At 44.9% G+C, this 18,668-nt stretch overlaps 1 protein-coding gene across 2 annotated transcripts; it reads right to left on the reverse strand.

Moving 5' to 3' along the window:
- Positions 1-581: 581 nt before the first annotated feature.
- Positions 582-8,711, reverse strand: MUL1 (mitochondrial E3 ubiquitin protein ligase 1). Of its 2 annotated transcripts, none has more exons than XM_077837237.1 (5): positions 8,693-8,711; positions 7,593-7,727; positions 6,307-6,394; positions 5,588-5,708; positions 582-2,882 (listed from the first exon to the last, which is right to left on the reverse strand). In XM_077837237.1, the coding sequence occupies exons 2-5, from the start codon at positions 7,713-7,715 to the stop codon at positions 2,153-2,155; spliced, it is 1,062 nt and encodes a 353-aa protein (XP_077693363.1). In that variant the 5' UTR covers positions 7,716-7,727; positions 8,693-8,711; the 3' UTR covers positions 582-2,152. The 2 variants fall into 2 exon arrangements, with proteins under 2 accessions (XP_077693363.1, XP_077693362.1); XM_077837236.1 differs by lacking the exon at positions 8,693-8,711 and adding an exon at positions 8,536-8,677.
- Positions 8,712-18,668: the final 9,957 nt, after the last annotated feature.

Below are 18,668 nucleotides of genomic sequence, written 5' to 3' on the forward strand. Positions count from 1 at the left end.
TGAAAAGCCATCCAAGCTCCAGCACAATTCCCTTTTGTGCCAAATTACTTTTAACCCATCAACTTCCACTGGAGTTGCCACCCTAATCCATCTCCTCCATCCTCTGGAATGTTTACTCCCGTATAGATGAGAAAAATCCTGGCCCAATTGCTAGAATCTGTCCTTGATGAGCCAGCGACTTTCTACATACCTCCTCAGAGGTATGCAGTAATGTTAGCCAATCCGAACACGTTATATAAATGAGTGCAACGTTATTGGCTGTGAGCTCCAAGCCAGTAGTTTATTTTCCAGGGATGTAGTGAAATCCCCTCTTCAGAATGAGTTTCAAAGTCACCCTTTCAAAATTCATGGCCATAACAGAAGTTGAATACACTAGAAATATCTCAAATATTTTGAATGTACAAAAAACACAATACATCCAGCGACTTCGTGTTTACTGAATAAGAAGATTTGATGTCCTCCAATATAAATATTGACCTTAATGTCACCCTGTTCAGGAAGTCTTTATATTCCATTCACGAATAGTTTCCATCTATTATTTAATACGAAATTTGGGAAATGAAAGAGATTTGTGCTTTCTTTTTGCAGATAAATGTTTATTTGTAATATACATGGTATGAAATAAAGAGGAGTACCGGAGTATCAACGAAGCTTTGTTTTATGTTGTGGTCAATGCACAAATATGCAATGCACCCCTTTGTTTCACAAATGTTGTGAAATAGTACTGAGGGTGACCAGCACTCTGTGGTTCACCACCACTCATGAAATCAGAACGTTAAATCAATGAAAGAAAGAAGGCAAAATGGTGTATTATAAAGTACATTTAAAAAAAAAAATCTAATCCCACTCAAGATTTTACTTTATAACCATACACTGTCTATTGTCATGATGCTGCTTGGCCAATTTGTGTATGTGTCAGAACAAACAGAAAGCAAAAGAAATACATACAGCATAACACAAGACTCCAGAGGAGTGCTGTTCTCGTATCACTTACTGCTCTATTGCTGGGAAGTAGCAACGTTTAGTCTGAACTCATGGACAGAGACAGAAACTTTTAGAGTCAGATTCCAAAAGCCCAAATAACAATCCCATCCGTCATCTCCATTCCAGTTCCTAGCCTAATTGACATCACTACCAGCCTCACCTACTAAAATAAGGGACATTGTCTAAATAAAAACTCATGAGAAAGGAAATTTCTTGCCTGCTCTACCACCCACTTTAAGATTTGTTTAGTTTTAATAATCTAAGTCAAATTTACTCTTCACTATTGATGCCCTTTCCTTTTTGCATCCAACTCAAGCTTGGACAATGAAGCCAGACAGGTGAATTTCACTGTCTGGTTTTTGTGTGCTAGCATGACGCAGTTGTATATAGATTTCCAATGCTGCAGAGAAAGGTTTAACAACCAACCCCATATGTTTTGTGGTGGTGGTAGGAGAACAAGGAGAGGACAATATGGACATAATTGCTCACTCTAATTAAATAAAGTCTTTCATGAAAATATTTCCATTCATATGAGGCTTTGTAAAAGCCCTTAAAAAATCCCTAACGCTAAATTCAGCCCTAGAACTACTTGACAGCATCACTTTAATCCTGCAGTCTACAGGCCACCTCAGACTAAAGCTTTTTCTAGCCCAGATATTTCAGATGCTGAAATCAAGTGGGATCAAACCAAATCTACAGTGATTGCAGATCCAGTTACAATAAACCAGTAACACAAAGTACAAAAATCAAAAGATATGTAAATACCGACGGTAATAAACACAAGGGATTGGAAGTGCAGAAAGAGAAACATATTAACTCACCAGCCTAATAAAAACTTCATTTCTGGAGATTGCATAAACCATCCTCAAAGTCTATTGGGGACAGTCTAAAGGAAACTCAATGCACTCATTAGGTGGATTTGCTCCCTTTAGGACTAGTTCTTTGATTAAGTTATAACCTTTACATCAGTTCTGCCTCTGCAGTAAAATTTCCACTTTTGCGTTTTGGATCACAAGGCAGTCTCACCTGCTCACTCTTCTCCCAACAAATTTCACCCCCCAGGAACAGCACCTGCCCAAGTTGCCAGACAGGCCAACCAGCTGGAGGACTTGAGAAAACCCCTTAAGAGGGGAAATGTTTTTGCAAATTGCTCCAAAGCCACAATCGTTTAGCTGTTGTATAAGGGAACCACCCTAGCAATCGCCTGCCTACAAATAGGGCATTTCTTTGGGTCTGGAAGTGCCTGGTAGCACTCGTCACATGAACAGACGTGCCCGCACTCCAGAAACACACAAGACTTAATGTTACTCAGACAGACGACACAGACATTTTTTACAGTGTCCCCACCCTCAGTTTTCATGTCATGCCTTAGCTGCTCCTGAGTCTGCCTGAATTCATCTTGCATTTGTTTCAGGCGCTGCTTTTCCCGAAACTCCCGGTACTGCTTCCTCAGAATGAAGAAGAGTGTGGCGCAGGTTGCAAAGCCGAAAATGACTGTCAGGATTTTCCAGAGTTTGACATTTGATTCTTGCTTCTTCAGCAAGGAGTCAAAATCCAGGTTGCTCAGATAATACTGCAACCCTTGCTTGGGCGGCTGCAGCTTGATAGTGTTGTTGTCTAGGACCAACTCTCCCACTCCCGTTAACATTGCTCCAACCTTCAGCATCTCTTCAGTTTCTTGGATGCCTTTGGGACGTTCGCCGCTAATGTAATGGCCAATCACATCCGTGAAGGATTGAACAGAGGGATGGAACTTTTCGTACACTGTCTCCAAGCTGAGTTCTGCAGAATCCAGGGGCTTTACCACTCGTACTGTGACGTTGGCACCATCCTCGTGCGGCACCAAGTCAAAGGGCGTTGCATTGGTTCTCTGGTGGATGATCTTTTCACAGTCATTCCTGGTGGAGGATAAGTGAGTGAGAAATAAAGCAAATGCAGGCATAACCGTTTTGCCATCAGCTGGAACATGTGACAAGCAAAAACACAAGCCACTTTCCCCTAATTAACGACTAGCCGTGAAATAGGTGTTTAATCTGCTTTGTTGTAAACACACCATCTTCAAGCCCTCTAGTCTTCTATGAGGTTAAAAAATCTTCAAAAGATAAAATTAGTCAACTTTCAGTGTATCCACAGCTAGGAAAGAAAAATCTTTATCAGCATCTAATCCTACATAAATTAAATCAACAACGCATCCTTCCTCTCACATACTTGACAGTAGCATAGTACAGTGTTGTAAGGGCCAGCTAATTAATGCTTGCAAAGCACTTTGAGGTCAGTAGACAAAAAGTGCCAAAGAACAAAATATTACATTAATTCCCCTGGAACAAGTACCTTCACGCTGCTGGAGCCATTGAAACTTTCTGCAGCGTCTGATCCTCTTGAGAATGCCCTCCTTTACGTTCGTGTGCCATAACTTGGCTTCTGGGAAAAGCCCGGGTACTATTTGAATCCTGTTTTTACATGTCCTAGCAAAAGTTTCTCTTGGTCAAAATAACTGTAAAGCTGTTTCTTTCTGTAGCAGAGTTGCCTGGGAGTCTGTATTAGGCCCTGCTTTTGCATTCTCACACTTCTGCTTAGCTCCTTATACGGAAGCAGACGCTGGACTTCCCCTGGCAAGAAGATGACATTCAGACATATCTAATTCCATCTAATCTTCCAAATGGGTTTCCAACTTTGACAAATTGTTGTGTGGCAAGAAGCACTGCATGGCACATAAGCAATTTTAATAAGTGTAACTCAATTAACGGAGGCTTTGTTTAGGCTCAGAGAGTGGAGCAATGATCCGGTTTCAGCAGGTTCATTTGACAATGCGACTTCCGATTCCTTCTCTGAGTCAAGGAATCATGTTCTCACCAGATTTATCATTTGAATTGTGCTGTAGGTCTATTATTAAGAACTCATTTTAACATCTGGGGCATATTGCCAGGTTGTGACCATTGTTCAATATGAACAATTTACAGCTGTTGACAAATGCTCTTAAACTAGCTAGGTTGGATTAGCGTAATTCCCTATTTTCCAGGTACATGAGAGTCACAACACATCCTGGTCTTGAAATCTTTATGCAGGCTCCTCCATAAATTCTGCAGTAATTTTCATTTATAAGGCTTTTGGGAGAACACCTCCCACCCCAAATGACACTTCTACTTCCTACACCCAATAGTTTCTTGCATTCTCTGAGTAGGCTAGTTATGTGAAATCACTCAATCTTGAAACTTTGGGGTGGGGACTAAGGGCTTGTAATAATGACTCTCCTCATGCTTACAGAGTGAAATACCCTCCCCGCTGTAAACAACAGCAATAGAGTTCAAAAGTAGGTTAAGTAAGTGACTGTTTGCTGCACACTTCAGTTTACCATCACTGATTTTTTTTATGATTTTATTGAACAGCATTCAGACTTGGTGAGGAATGCACTGTGAGGCTCAGATTGTTGTTGTTGCCACTGCTCATAATAATCCACGCTACTTTAAGGCTCTGCCATTCCCACCACTCGATTGCCAAGGAATTAAGAACAAATGCGTCATAGATTATGTTGAAAAACCTCAAAAAACAGTGTAAATTGCCCCTGCAGTAGCCGTTAAAGGGAACAAATAAAGCTGGTAGGGCCGAAAAATCTGACCTACGTACATCAATTTGTGAAGAACATGAGTGTTTACAGGTGTCTTCCTTCCCAATTACCACCACCAATTACCCTGCTCACCTCAAGAGAAAAAAAGAGAAAAAAAGAAATAGAAAATGGGTTTGAGAGAGAAAAGTTTTCAGCTCCTAAAGAAGGACGTAATATGGGGAATGGGATGGAAGATGTTAAATCTTATTAAAAAGTATCCATGACATGTACATGCACCTTCAATACATACACACTTTAAGGGATTTACAAACTTTATATATAGGAATGACTTCGTCCCACACTGAAAGGCATTCACCCCCGAGGTCGATCGCAGCAGCAACTTAAAACTGCACAGCAACCATACGCACCAGTTTCACTTACCATCACAGCCACTTTTTCACAGCAGAAAGAATTTAAGGAGCCAAAATAAATGGCATTTGGCTAGGACACCAAGGTTAGCAATATTACTTCTCACGAAAAATGTCATTTGACCTCCAGTAACCAAGTGGTTAAGATTTGATCCGAATGACAGCATTACCAGCAGCAAAAAATAGTCTGACAATCCACCCTGGAGCCTTGGTTCAAAATTGATCAGTAACCCATCCAAATACTGACTAGACCATTTTAATTGTTGAATGACTCACATGTCCATTTAAATCCAATGCACTATTTGTCTGGTTTTGAAACAGCATCCATAATTCATGGAAACCAAAATACCCAGCCAGCTAGTTACTAAGTAACCTTGGTTTACAGGCTATTTTATACAGAAGGAATTGCCTTATAGTTGCCTCTCCTAACAAGTAAACTGAGCTACAAAATCTAGTTCACTGCCAAACTCCTGCATTATTCAGTAGACTTCATGACCAAATGAAATCACACCACTGAATTACCTCACCAAATTCAATATCCAATTACTTTTTTTTGGCAGCTGTCTTCATCATAAAGCCAACAGGGGGAGCATATATGTCTGGATCTTTCCAAGAAGAGAAGTAGACATACCAGATATGGGTTGTTCGATTCCACACCATTTTATGTTCCCGTAGTGTCAGCCTCTGAACTACCCCCTTGCAACTGTCCACAAATTGGCTGTTGAGAGTTTCCTTAACAGACCGCACAACACCTGAAAGATACAGAACCATTTTACCAAGAATTGTAAAGGCTACATATTCGTTAACCATTATTTATTATACATATCATTTTTATTACATATAAAATTAGTAATGCCAGAGTTAACCCTGTTATGCAACAACAGAAGACTATGGTACAGACAGGCTAAAAATATAAGAAGAGAATTAGTGCTTTTAATTGTCAGCAACTGTCCCAGATGAAGAACTAGAATAAGGTCTAGAGGGTCAGGAGGTGGATATAGGCTAGACAAGGAAACAGACACACTATTCTAGGGAGACTGCCTGACTTTCTATTCTAATGGAGGTCATTTAATGTAAGGACTAGTTTGGGCTTAGACAGGATCCACAGGAAACATTAGGAATTATTTTATATATGTATGTGCTGAGCCTACTGCTTGAAATAGAACTTCATTATCCTTGTGAGTTTTGCTGGATTGTTCAATGTTTTCTCGAACAACCTCTGCTTTAGATACCTGGACCAGAATCAGAGATGCTGGAGAAAAGTTATTTTCTTAGAAGAAGGGAAGGTGAAATGGAAAAGATTGGAAGCTATTAGAACCCTCTAGTGATCCAGGCACTTATGCACAATACCTTCAATAACCGCATACGGGACACATTTTCCAGGTGCTTCCATAAGAATGTTCTTCAAGTCTTGATCTAGATTCACTTTTTTTGCTCCCTATATACAAAAAGAGCCATATGTATCAGTAGTTATAGACTAAATGTGTGTTATGAAACAGATGTAAAAGAGACTTCTCGCTTATGACTAATTTCTAAAGACTGTGTTGTGCAGATAAACTTGGGGGTGGGGAAAGGAGGGTTTTGAGGAATAGGGGGTCAGTTCAGTGCTAATTTACAATAAGCACTATATTTAGGCTTGGGAGGGTTAGATTTTTATTGGTAAATGTCCATTTCACAATACACATACAAATCGACAAAAAAATATATTTCCATTGAAAAATGCTGTTTGAGAACTTATAAGAGTTTGATTTAAGGATATTTACTTTGTATATTTTGGCATGTGATGTTGACAATGTGTGTTTTAAGTTACAAAGCTGTAACTTTTTGAATCTCAATGTCTACTGTCATTAAATAATTGTTGCCTGGCCCCTCCACAATTTCCCACAACTGTGAACATTTAAATTGATAAAAATTAAAAAAATTAAATTAAATAATCAATATTATCTGTCAAAATATAAAAATAGAATTCTGCCAAGCTTAACTATATTAACTCTTTTTCCTCCCTAGTTTTAATAGGAAAACTTGACTTTTATCTAGTGTTTTTCCTCAGTAGACTTCAAGACACTTTACAAAGAATGTCCGTACCATTACCCCATTTTACATATGGAAAAACTAAAGCACAGACCGGTAAACTGACTTGCCCAACATCACTCAGCCCGTCAGTAGCAGAGTTAGGAACAGAAGCCAGGTCACCCGAGTCCCAGTCTAGTGTTCTATCTTAAATCATCAGTGGAAATTACTTGCTATCGTAAGTGTAGCAGACATAAACATGTTAATCTAATAAAACACCTCCAAACACACTTATTATACTAGTTAGTTTAAGCTATTACAATGAAGCAATCCCTGAACCAGTTTTAAAATATTGAAAAAATATATATAAAGGGGGAGCACTCCTAGGAACAGGATAAATACTGCACCTTCAAACAAATGGAGAATTAATAACACACTCTACAGCCAAATAAAGACATGAAATATTCAATTAAGAGAAAAACATCTCCAAATGAACTAAATATTCAGTCATTGGAACACTATTCTTTTATACGGAGTTTCTAACCTACGATTGTGCTACAGTGTTACACACCAAATTGTAAAGTTAGTACTTTTCAATAATAAAATAAATATATCACACAACTGACCTTGAGGCTGTGAGCAACTTTAGATTTCTGCCTGTAAATGGAGTACAGAATTGCTGTGACAGCCGAACTGGTGGCCAGCAGTATAAGTTGGCCAGTTGAAGGCCGCCCCCCACTTTCCATCATTGCAATTTAGATCTAGTTCAAACATATTTAAAAAAAACAAAAGGTTACAACAATGATCAAGTTTCAGAGTAGCAGCCGCGTTAGTCTGTATCCGCAAAAAGAAAAGGAGTACTTGTGGCACCTTAGAGACTAACAAATTTATTTGAGCATAAGCTTTCGTGAAGTGAGCTGTAGCTCACGAAAGCTTATGCTCAAATAAATTTGTTAGTCTCTAAGGTGCCACAAGTACTCCTTTTCAATAATGATCAAGTTATTAAGAGGCTTTCCTGTGGAAACTGCTTTTCTGTCACCATGCTTTTGAGAGGAGGAACAGACCTCATTGATAAAAAGGATTTACAGTGGTCTCAATCTGAGCCAGAAGCACTGAGCCATCTGAGAGGGGCAAAGAGGGGGGCGAGGAGGAGAGCAAGAGAGGTAAGTTCAGGAAAGCAACAAGGATAGCAGTTCAGGAAGCAACAAGAATAATTTAGACGCTGATAGCTCCTGGCAGCAAGGGAGAGTCAGCTGGTGTGCACTGTATAAGCATAAGCAAAAGCAGGGCTGATGTCAGCTATTTACTTTATAGGGATAGTGGCAGGAGGGCGAGGAGAGCAGTCAGTGTTGAGCGCTAGCCTCTGGGAAACCCAAATGTGACCAATGGGGCGGGCAGGCCCCCACCCCCATCCTACCTGTCCCACCCCCAAGAACTCCCCTCCTCGCCCCAAACACACCCCTGGTAGCCCTACTCTCCCCGACGCCCCCCGCCCCGGTAGCCCTACTTGCCCCTACACCCCCCTGGATCCACGCTCCCCCCCCTTACTTTCCCTTCCCCATCCCTCACCCCGCCTCCAGCGTCGTCTCCTAACGCCCCCAGCACACACAGCGCGTGTCCCCCGCAGCCCGTGGGGGAAGGGGGCGAACCCCTTCCAGGGCCTGCCCCCCACAGGACGCCCCCGGCCGCTGCCTCCTCCCGCTGTGTGCCAAGGAAGGACACTCACCCCACCCCGCCCTGCCAAGCCTGTCCCTGTCCCTGTCCCTGTCCCTTCCGGCGCGGCCTGATGACGTCTGCGCCTACACTCTATCCGCGAGCAGCAGCGAGATGAAGCGGGGTCATAGAGAGTAGGGCTAGAGGAGACACGCAGGGTCCTCCACTCCCCCGTGCCTCTGAGACGGAGTCCTCCCTGCTTTCCTCTAGGGCTAGAGCCCCCCGCCCCGTCTTCTGCATGGCCCCAGCTCGCCCAGTGCCTGCCTCTGGGGATGGGAGCCAGGGTTAGGGCTTCTCTTCCCAGCTCTGCCCCTCACCTGTGCGCGCGACCTGGCGCCACCATGATCCCTGCCTCTTAGCTAGCCCTTCCCATAGGTAGCGCTCACAGCACTTTACAGCTGGGGAAACTGAGGCATGCAGGGGGGAAGTGACTTGCCTAAGGTCACCCAGCAGGCTGGTGGCAGAGCTGGGAATAGAACCCAGGTCTCTTCAGCCCAGTCTGGTGCTCTCTCTGTTAGGCCACACTGCTTTATACATTTATGTACTCTAATTCCAGAGCTTGGCAACCAGGAATCATTTCACTGAGAGGCAGTACTAGCCCAGTGGGGGCCTTAAGCAGGAATAGCCTGAGCCCTACTTACCCCACATCCACTCCCCTAAATATACAAATTGCATTATTTCCACAAACCAAAATATATGCCAACACAACACATACAAATACACTTGTTAAAAAGCCCATGTTAAATAAGATGAACGGTATTTTGGGGGGTAATACTAAAGTGGGGGGCCCTTGAGCTGCTTGGGACCTTAAACAATTGCTTATTCTACTTATGCCTAGCGCAGTCTTCACCCACTGTTGAAGAGCAGAGGCCTTTGGGGTGGAATTCAGCACAGCACGGCACAATTGGCTGGGGCCAAATTTTCAGATGCGGTGGGGGTAACAGCTAGACACCTAAGTAATCCATATTTAAGCACTTAAGTATGTGGCTTAATTTTCTGAAACATTACACACAACTCCTGTGGAAGGAGTCTGAAGTCTATAGGAGTTGTGGGTGCTCAACAACTTTGAAAATCAAGCCACTTACTCAGATGTCCATATGTGGATTTAGGCACACAAGTTTGAAACACTTGGTCTGAATGCATTATTGGGGAGGAGGTCACCCTCACTTAAGACAGAGAGATTTCATTTTGGAGATCTATTTATCTATAACTATATATGTAATTATACTTGAAGAAGAGTTTTGTGTAAGCTTGAGAGCTTGTCTCTTTCACTGAGAAAAGTTGGTCCAATGAAAGATATAACCTCACCTACCTTGTCTATGTAATTATACCACATTCATCACACCGGCATCTCTTCCTTGTTCCCATCAGTGCCATAGGTATGGTTGATAGGAGAAGTTTCAGGGGCTCATCAAGAAAAAAATGTGTCCCATTAAATGTAATATTGCCAAGGCTGATTCAGTTCTTTTCCATGTTGCTTTCTTTCTGTCCACTAGATGGTGAGACACTCACATTGATAGCGAAAGCAGGATCTGGCTTTAACGTTAAAAAAGCTAGTGGTGGAAAGGATGGGGTGTGTTTTCTAAGATAGGATGGCTTCACTGCATTCAGTAGTTAATGTTTAGGGGAATGGCCAGTCCTAGGAGGGAAGTGTGGGAGGTCGGGGGTACTTCCAAAAGGCTCATGGCCATTGCTTTCCACTAGAAGGAACTTGCACACTTGCACCAGTCGCTATTATATCAAAAGGGACCAGGCCATGGGTGTTGTTTCCAGTTTTTCTTCAGATGATTTTACCAAACAAATTAATTACAAAATAGAAAACTATTCTGAAAATTTCTTTTGCTGAGCACCAGCAGAGAATGATGGTGCTAATTAATATTTTATTCAGTGCTCTGAAGCTAAAAAGGATTGTATAAGAGCAAAAACTATGTCTAGGCTACAGAGCCTATGCCAGCATAGCCCCCAAGTGTAGACACAGTATATGCCAACAGAAGGAGTTTTTCTGCTAGTGAAGGAATACCATCTTCCTGAACAATGTTAGCTCTGCCAATAAAAGCCCTCTTCTGTTGGCACAGCTGCATCCACACTGGCTGTTTTGTTGGCATAGTCAGGAGTGAGGCTTCTTCACGCTCCTGATCATAGAATCATAGAATCATAGAATATCAGGGTTGGAAGGGACCCCTGAAGGTCATCTAGTCCAACCCCCTGCTCGAAGCAGGACCAATTCCCAGTTAAATCATCCCAGCCAGGGCTTTGTCAAGCCTGACCTTAAAAACTTCCAAGGAAGGAGATTCCACCACCTCCCTAGGCAACGCATTCCAGTGTTTCACCACCCTCTTAGTGAAAAAGTTTTTCCTAATATCCAATCTAAACCTCCCCCACTGCAACTTGAGACCATTACTCCTCGTTCTGTCATCTGCTACCATTGAGAACAGTCTAGAGCCATCCTCTTTGGAACCCCCTTTCAGGTAGTTGAAAGCAGCTATCAAATCCCCCCTCATTCTTCTCTTCTGCAGGCTAAACAATCCCAGCTCCCTCAGCCTCTCCTCATAAGTCATGTGTTCTAGACCCCTAATCATTTTTGTTGCCCTTCGCTGGACTCTCTCCAATTTATCCACATCCTTCTTGTAGTGTGGGGCCCAAAACTGGACACAGTACTCCAGATGAGGCCTCACCAATGTCGAATAGAGGGGGACGATCACGTCCCTCGATCTGCTCGCTATGCCCCTACTTATACATCCCAAAATGCCATTGGCCTTCTTGGCAACAAGGGCACACTGCTGACTCATATCCAGCTTCTCGTCCACTGTCACCCCTAGGTCCTTTTCCGCAGAACTGCTGCCTAGCCATTCGGTCCCTAGTCTGTAGCGGTGCATTGGATTCTTCCGTCCTAAGTGCAGGACCCTGCACTTATCCTTATTGAACCTCATCAGATTTCTTTTGGCCCAATCCTCCAATTTGTTTAGGTCCTTCTGTATCCTATCCCTCCCCTCCAGCGTATCTACCACTCCTCCCAGTTTAGTATCGTCCGCAAATTTGCTGAGAGTGCAATCCACACCATCCTCCAGATCATTTATGAAGATATTGAACAAAACCGGCCCCAGGACCGACCCCTGGGGCACTCCACTTGACACCGGCTGCCAACTAGACATGGAGCCATTGATCACTACCCGTTGAGCCCGACAATCTAGCCAGCTTTCTACCCACCCTATAGTGTATTCATCCAGCCCATACTTCCTTAACTTGCTGACAAGAATACTGTGGGATGGACTTAGCTATACCGGAATAAGTTTTAAGTGTAGATCATGTCTAAAGTAATGTTAGTAGCAATGAACCTAGCCAGTTTCTCTAATTCCTTCAAGTAGGAAATGAGACCTGGGACAGATTCCTTGGGATATGCATATAGATAATATTCAGTTCTCTGCTAATGAGCTTCTTATAGCGCACCCATCACCGTAGTATCTGAGCTACTGAGATACTCCTAGGATGAATATAATCAGCTATGGTACCGCTGAGCTTCTTGGATCTCCAAAGAGAATATCCATGTAATGTAACTGGCCGCTAGATGTCATCAAGCACTTCACTTGCATTCTCAGAGAGAGCCAGTCCCAGTGCTAAGGTTCCTGTTGTCTCAGCCTGTCACTATAGGAGGACTGCCCTGAGATGTTTCCACTGCTGATAATACAAACTGCCTATGGAGTACTTTTTATGAGTCGATCTCAAAGGAGGGGAAGTCACAGTTAGCCCTTTTAATTAAGAGAGGGGAAATGAGGTATAGAGAGACTAAGGGCCAGATTTTTAAAGGTATTTGGGTACCTAAAGATGCAGATTTCAGAGTAACAGCCGTGTTAGTCTGTATTCGCAAAAAGAAAAGGAGTACTGGGGCACCTTGGAGACTAACCAATTTATTTGAGCATAAGCTTTCGTGAGCTACAGCTCACTTCATCGGATGCATACTGTGGAAAGTATAGAAGATCTTTTTATACACACAAAGCATGAAAAAAATGGGTGTTTACCACTACAAAAGGGGAGAAAACCTGCATTTGTGCTGGAAATGGCCCAACTTGATTATCATACACATTGTAAGGAGAGTGATCACTTTAGATAAGCTATTACCAGCAGGAGAGTGGGGTGGGGGGAGAGAAAACCTTTTGTAGTGGTAAACACCCATTTTTTCATGCTTTGTGTATATAAAAAGATCTTCTATACTTTCCACAGTATGCATCCGATGAAGTGAGCTGTAACTCATGAAAGCTTATGCTCAAATAAATTGGTTAGTCTCTAAGGTGCCACAAGTACTCCTTTTCTTTTAAAGATGCAGAGAGATCCCTAGTGGATTTTCAAAAGCCACTTAAGCAGATTAGGTGCCTAAATCCCATAGGCACCTATCTGCACCTTTACATGCCTAAATACCTTTACAAATCTGGCCCTTAGTGACTTATCCAAGGTTTCATAGCAAATGAGTCACAAAGCTGGCCGAAAATCCTAAATTCCCGTTCCATGCCCTGTCCACAACCACGCACCAATTTGTATGGAAAACTGACCCCCCTCCCTTCCTCCCACATCTTCATTCTCCTCTCCCATCATCTTCAACAGGTCTGTTTGGACTGAAGGTTGCAACTGGGTTTGAAAGGTTTCTCTGAGAATTACACACCCCACGTCCAGCTCCCAGACAAGATTTGAAACACAGAAGAAAGTGACGCAAATGAAGTGGAAAGAGGGCACACATTGTTAACAGTGGGGGTAATTAACCATTAACCAATACTTGAGCAAGAGCTTTTACCTCACTTGGAGTCTTTACATCCACAGTGGACCTCGTTTAAAAGAGAGAGGCTCCAGTTCAACCACAAGTTACCAGGCTCACAGCGGCTGAATTACTAGCTGACAACTATGGCCTGTGTTACACAGGAGGCCCGACTAGATGACCATAATGGTCCCTTCTGGCCTTAAACTCTATACATCTAGATGTGTTTGTCAGTGCTCAGCACGTTCCCAGGTGAACAGATGTCCACACAACAACACCCAAAACAAAGAGCACTAACTCATTGGAGAAGTCAAGCACTGAATGTGTCTTCGACACTTAGGCCTGATCTGCACTTAAAAGTTAGGTTGACACAGCTACGGCACTCCAAGATCTGAAAAATGTATACCCCGGAGCCGTGTAGTTAAGCTGACCTAGCCCCCAGTGTAGAAGAGGCTAGGTATATGGAAGAATCAATGCTTTTGTCGACCTACCTGCCACTGCTCGGGGAGATGGTTTATCAATATCCTTGGAAAAACCCCTTCCATCGCCGTAGAAGGCATTTATACTGTGGCAGGACAGCAGCATAGTGGTGTGCCACTGTAGCACTCGTAATGTAGACTTGGGCTGAGCTACCTTTCTCCCTAGCGGTAGTCCCTCCAGATCAGGATTGGAGCAGGTAGGAAACCATGCAGTGCCACTGACCAGGCTCTGATCTGATTTGTGGGAGCCTGGTACTGCCACCAATGCAACATCTGTTCTCCACCTCACCCTGGTTGGACGGGCACAGCTGGAGGAGGAGAAAGAGGAAGCTTCCTGAGAATGGCAAAGGAAAGAATTCCACAGTCCCTGCCCTATGCTACCAAATACCCAGTTAACTTTAATTTACCAATAGTGCTGCAGCATCCACCCAGTGACTGCATCATTTACACACCTCCTGTAGGGGGCACGTCTGCAAATCCTTGAGCAATGCTGTGATACAAGGCATGGTAAAGATTCTTCCCTTTACTTCCCATGACAGTTTGGTAACTGTACTGTGCTTCAGGGAGCTAATCATTTCAATTCCCCCTTTGGTTATGGATGACAGACATCCAGGGGCACAGTCCAGAAGCATCTGGATCCCTGTGGCAGGAGGAGGCAGGAGCCCAGGTATAAAGCCATCTAGCTCCTTCCATCCAGGAGCTGCAGCTTTAATGAGAGATGAGCGTTGCACTTTAAAGAAAGCTCCACAATGGCATAGTGGGGAGATAGGAAAAGCAAGGGGAAGCAGGAGGAGTGGGAAGAGAAAGAAAGGAAAGATGGAGGAGAAAGGCAGAAGAGAAGAGAAGGTTTATGGGAGCCTAAACCGTGCTGAGGCCAGTGGTCTAAATGCCCTTCTGAGCTCAGGAAAGGATGTCTCTGTGCATGAAGCCCTGTGCTGTCAGCTGTCCCCACTGGCTATAAAAACTGGGGACACACACTTTGTGTCTTCTGTAGGCTAAGTTCATTGCACCCATCACTAGGGTGACCAGATAGCAAGTGTGAAAAATCGGGACGGGGGGGGGGGGGGGGTAATAGGCACCCATGGGAAAAAAAAGCCCCAAATATCTGGACTGTCCCTATAAAATCGGGACATCTGGTCACCCTACTCACCCCTGCTCCTGGCATCGCTCTGATACACTGCACGAGCTCCCTATATGCTATCCTTCCTAGTTCACAGATTCCCTGCAACCCCACCTCTCGCTCCCTCCATGCCAGGGGTTCTGTGTGACCCCATTCCTCCTTTCCCCCCACATGCCAGGATCCTCCATTCTCCCCCATGCCCAAGGCTCTGTGTGCACCCCTTTTCTGGCCATTACCTCTCCATTGCCTCCTTCCCTCCCACCACTCATTTCTTTCTGTCTGGGAGAGAAGTCATTTAGGGCACCAACATGTTTAAACTGTATTGAGACAATGGGGGGTGGTGTTGTGCTGAAAGGTGTTCATGGCTGCCCTCAACCAGTTCTTTGATAGGTAGGCAATTACAGACCTGGTTAAAGCACCTGAGTCTGCTAACCAGATATAAGGGGCCCTGCGTGTCCTTCAGTGGCCAGTGATACCTAGAACATTCACTGAAATGGTGAAATGAATCAGATATGGCGTTGACAGACAGAAATGCCACTGAGTTGTGTGTGAGACCTCACTTTGCTTGGCCAATAGAATCAGCAGCACAGCTTACAGAGAGCTGAGAATGGCCACTCAGGAACCCCTTTTCTTTCCAATCTCCCTGGGGACAGGCGCCGGTGTCCCCGGGTGAGCTCATTCTATAGCCAGAAGGCAGAAAGGGCTTGAGCTGACACCAGCTGCACATATCCCTGCCAGCTGGAGAGAGATCAGCATGAACAGAGTTACTCTCTCATCCAGGACCCGTGGGTCATGCCAGCAACTGAGACAAGGGCTGGGCCCAAGCATTGCCACAGAACAAGTCACACTTGGATTTTCACTCATATCAAGTATATTCTTGTTGTGATAACACAAGCACGTCCTTCCACTGTGCTAAACCGTGGGGAGCAGCCAGCCTTAGAGCTGCTGTATTCCATCCACTTGTGCTCCCTCTGGACTGGCCCACTCAGAAACCACTGGGGGCCAACGCTCTCTAGAGTGGGATCCCCCAAGCGAACCTTTAACCCTTTCACTGCTCATCCTTCATCTCACTGGTCATTATCTATGACGATCACATTTGTGCTAACAGTGTGCTAACAGAAATGCCAATAAATCAGAAATGAATGGAATGCCAAGAGCACTCAGCAGGTAGGTGCATTCTGCCCAGCTGCACCTGGGCCATACAGCTGTTCTCCACCTGCTGTACTCATTTGGTCTGAAACTGATAGATACCTCCAGCAGGACAGCATCCCCTAACACCACGATGGGATGTCAGTGCAATATCAGCCCAGACGGAAAAGTAGCACTTCATGAGTCACCAGCCCCACCTTAAAACAGCGAGGTGGCCCTTGCAGATCTCCTGTCCTAGTTCTGGTCTAACCTAACCATATTCAGCTTTCAGATGTGTTAGGGTCACACCCCGTGGCCATGTCTCTGACAAGTCAAAGCAGCTGAAGTTCTATGGCACATGAGATTCTTCTAAGCTCTCCAGGGACAAGCAGCAATCTACTAATGGAAGGAGAATGTTCTCAAGCAATGTATCCGGGAGTTCTCCTTTGCCTCTGATTGCTTCGCATCCTTCAGGGATGTGTTCCTGTCTGACTGACGCTTGCCATGGCTGCTGCACTGACTTGCCTCTAGCTGATTAAATCTCTAGGAGGTGAGAGCTGGAGTGTGATTTCTAAGCCACGTGCAGCGATCAGGGCTGCTTTAGCCCTAGCAAAGTTTCTACTTTTAAAGGAATCTTAACCTTAGGATGCTGGGGATGAGTCTGCAAATTCATCTGTAAGTTCATGCAGCTGCTGGATCCCACCATGATCCCCCACCCACACCTCCTGGCAACAAACTGCCAAATCCTTCCTGTAATGCGGTCCTTGATCTTCTAACCAGCTGCCTTAACCCTCTTTCTAAAATCCTGGACATCCACCCAGGTTCCCTCCTCCCAGCTGCCAGAACGATCACTTACGTGTGCAGGCCTGACTTATCCAGAGAGGTACCCTGACTCTGCATTAGCTGTCTAACCTGCCACCAAATGCCCCTCCTCAAGGCAAGACCACACTTCACTTCCAAATCCAGATCCTCCTAGCCCCCTATTGTACCAGCCACCAGAATCCTCCTTCTACCTGCTCTCAAGGCATGCACCCCCTGGCCAGATGTCACCCACCTGGAAATCAGGAAGCATTCAAAGGGGTTAAGATTCCTTTTGCTAGGCACGAGCATGTGATGAGTTAATGGCCTTAGGTGTCTGCACCAAGGAAAGGGTTACAAGTTAAACATGTACCTTCCATGTTCCTATTGTGTCTAGTTGGGAGCTAAATACCTTCCACTTCTGGTCAGGCCAGGCCCAAACGCAGGGCTAGGCTAGGCACAGACAGGATAGTCAGCCAGCTGAGAATGCTTCTCCTCTCTGTGAGAGGAGGGGGTCTTAGCCCTGGTCTACACTGGAGACGATCGATCTAAGTTACGCGACATCAGTTACGTGAATAACGTAGCTGAAGTCGACGTACTAGATCGGCTTACCCTGGTGCCTCCACAGGAGGGAGTCGACTGCTGCCACTCCCCCATCGACTCCGCCTGCGCCTTTCGTGGCGCCAGAGTACAGGAGTTGACGGGAGAGCGCTCAGGGGTCAATTTATCGTGTGTGGGTCTCAGGATACTAGAGAGATAAGGTCGGGGAGGTCATATCTTTGATTGGCCCAACTTCTGTTGGTGAGAGAGACCAGCTTTTGAGCCATGCAGAGCTCTTCTTCAGGTCCGGGGAGGTACGCCGAGGGTCACAGCTCAGCAAGGTGGAACAGATTGTTTAATCTAAGGAGTTAGCACATATTCTAAGGGATGCTCGGAGCACCTTTCCCAGACCTGAGGAAGAGCTCTGTGTAGCTCGAAAGCTTGTCTCTGACACCAACAGAAGTTGGGTCAATCAAAGATATGACCTCCCCCACCTTGTCTCTCTAATATTCTGGGACCCACACATGACTTCAGCAACACTGCCTACAACAGAGAAAGGGTCTGTAAGTCTTGAATTAGGTGGGGATGGGAACTATGCTACTTTCATACTGAGTTCCAGGCTCAAGGTACCAGCCACACAGAGCTGGGGATTTTGCATGGATTCTGCCTTCAGTTACTTTCCATCCTCTCCTCCTCTGCCTCAGCCTGGAACCAATGTGGAGAATGCAGGGGAGCTGTCTGGCAGCAGCAGACAGGCCTCTTGGTTGCTACTTGGAGTGGGCCCCCATGGAGCGATGCAGCCAGATTCCCCCCCTCGCATCCAACTCCCCAAGAATACAGCCCTGACCATCCCATCATGTTTAGGTCAGGTGGAGAGACCAGCTGGCCAATAACCCAGTTCCCGATACCACTGGGTCGGGACAAAAATGGGACAGGGGGCTGCTTTGTTAACTGGTGGGTTAGCCCCTCTCCCCCAAGTTCTTAGGGTACCAATACACCTCGGGCTGGACTTTGGCCACACATCCACCTTGTAAGCTCCTCGGGGCAGCTATGTGTCTTTGTCTGTGTATTCAACAACAGTGGAGGGCATGTCACCAGCACTAGAGGAATAATAATGTCCCCCAGGCCTTTCCCCTGCTTTGGGGATGTGAGCCTGAATCCCAGTGAAAGGCTAACATCC

The sequence above is a fragment of the Eretmochelys imbricata genome, chromosome 18, assembly GCF_965152235.1.
Source record: "Eretmochelys imbricata isolate rEreImb1 chromosome 18, rEreImb1.hap1, whole genome shotgun sequence".
Taxonomy (NCBI): domain Eukaryota; kingdom Metazoa; phylum Chordata; order Testudines; family Cheloniidae; genus Eretmochelys; species Eretmochelys imbricata.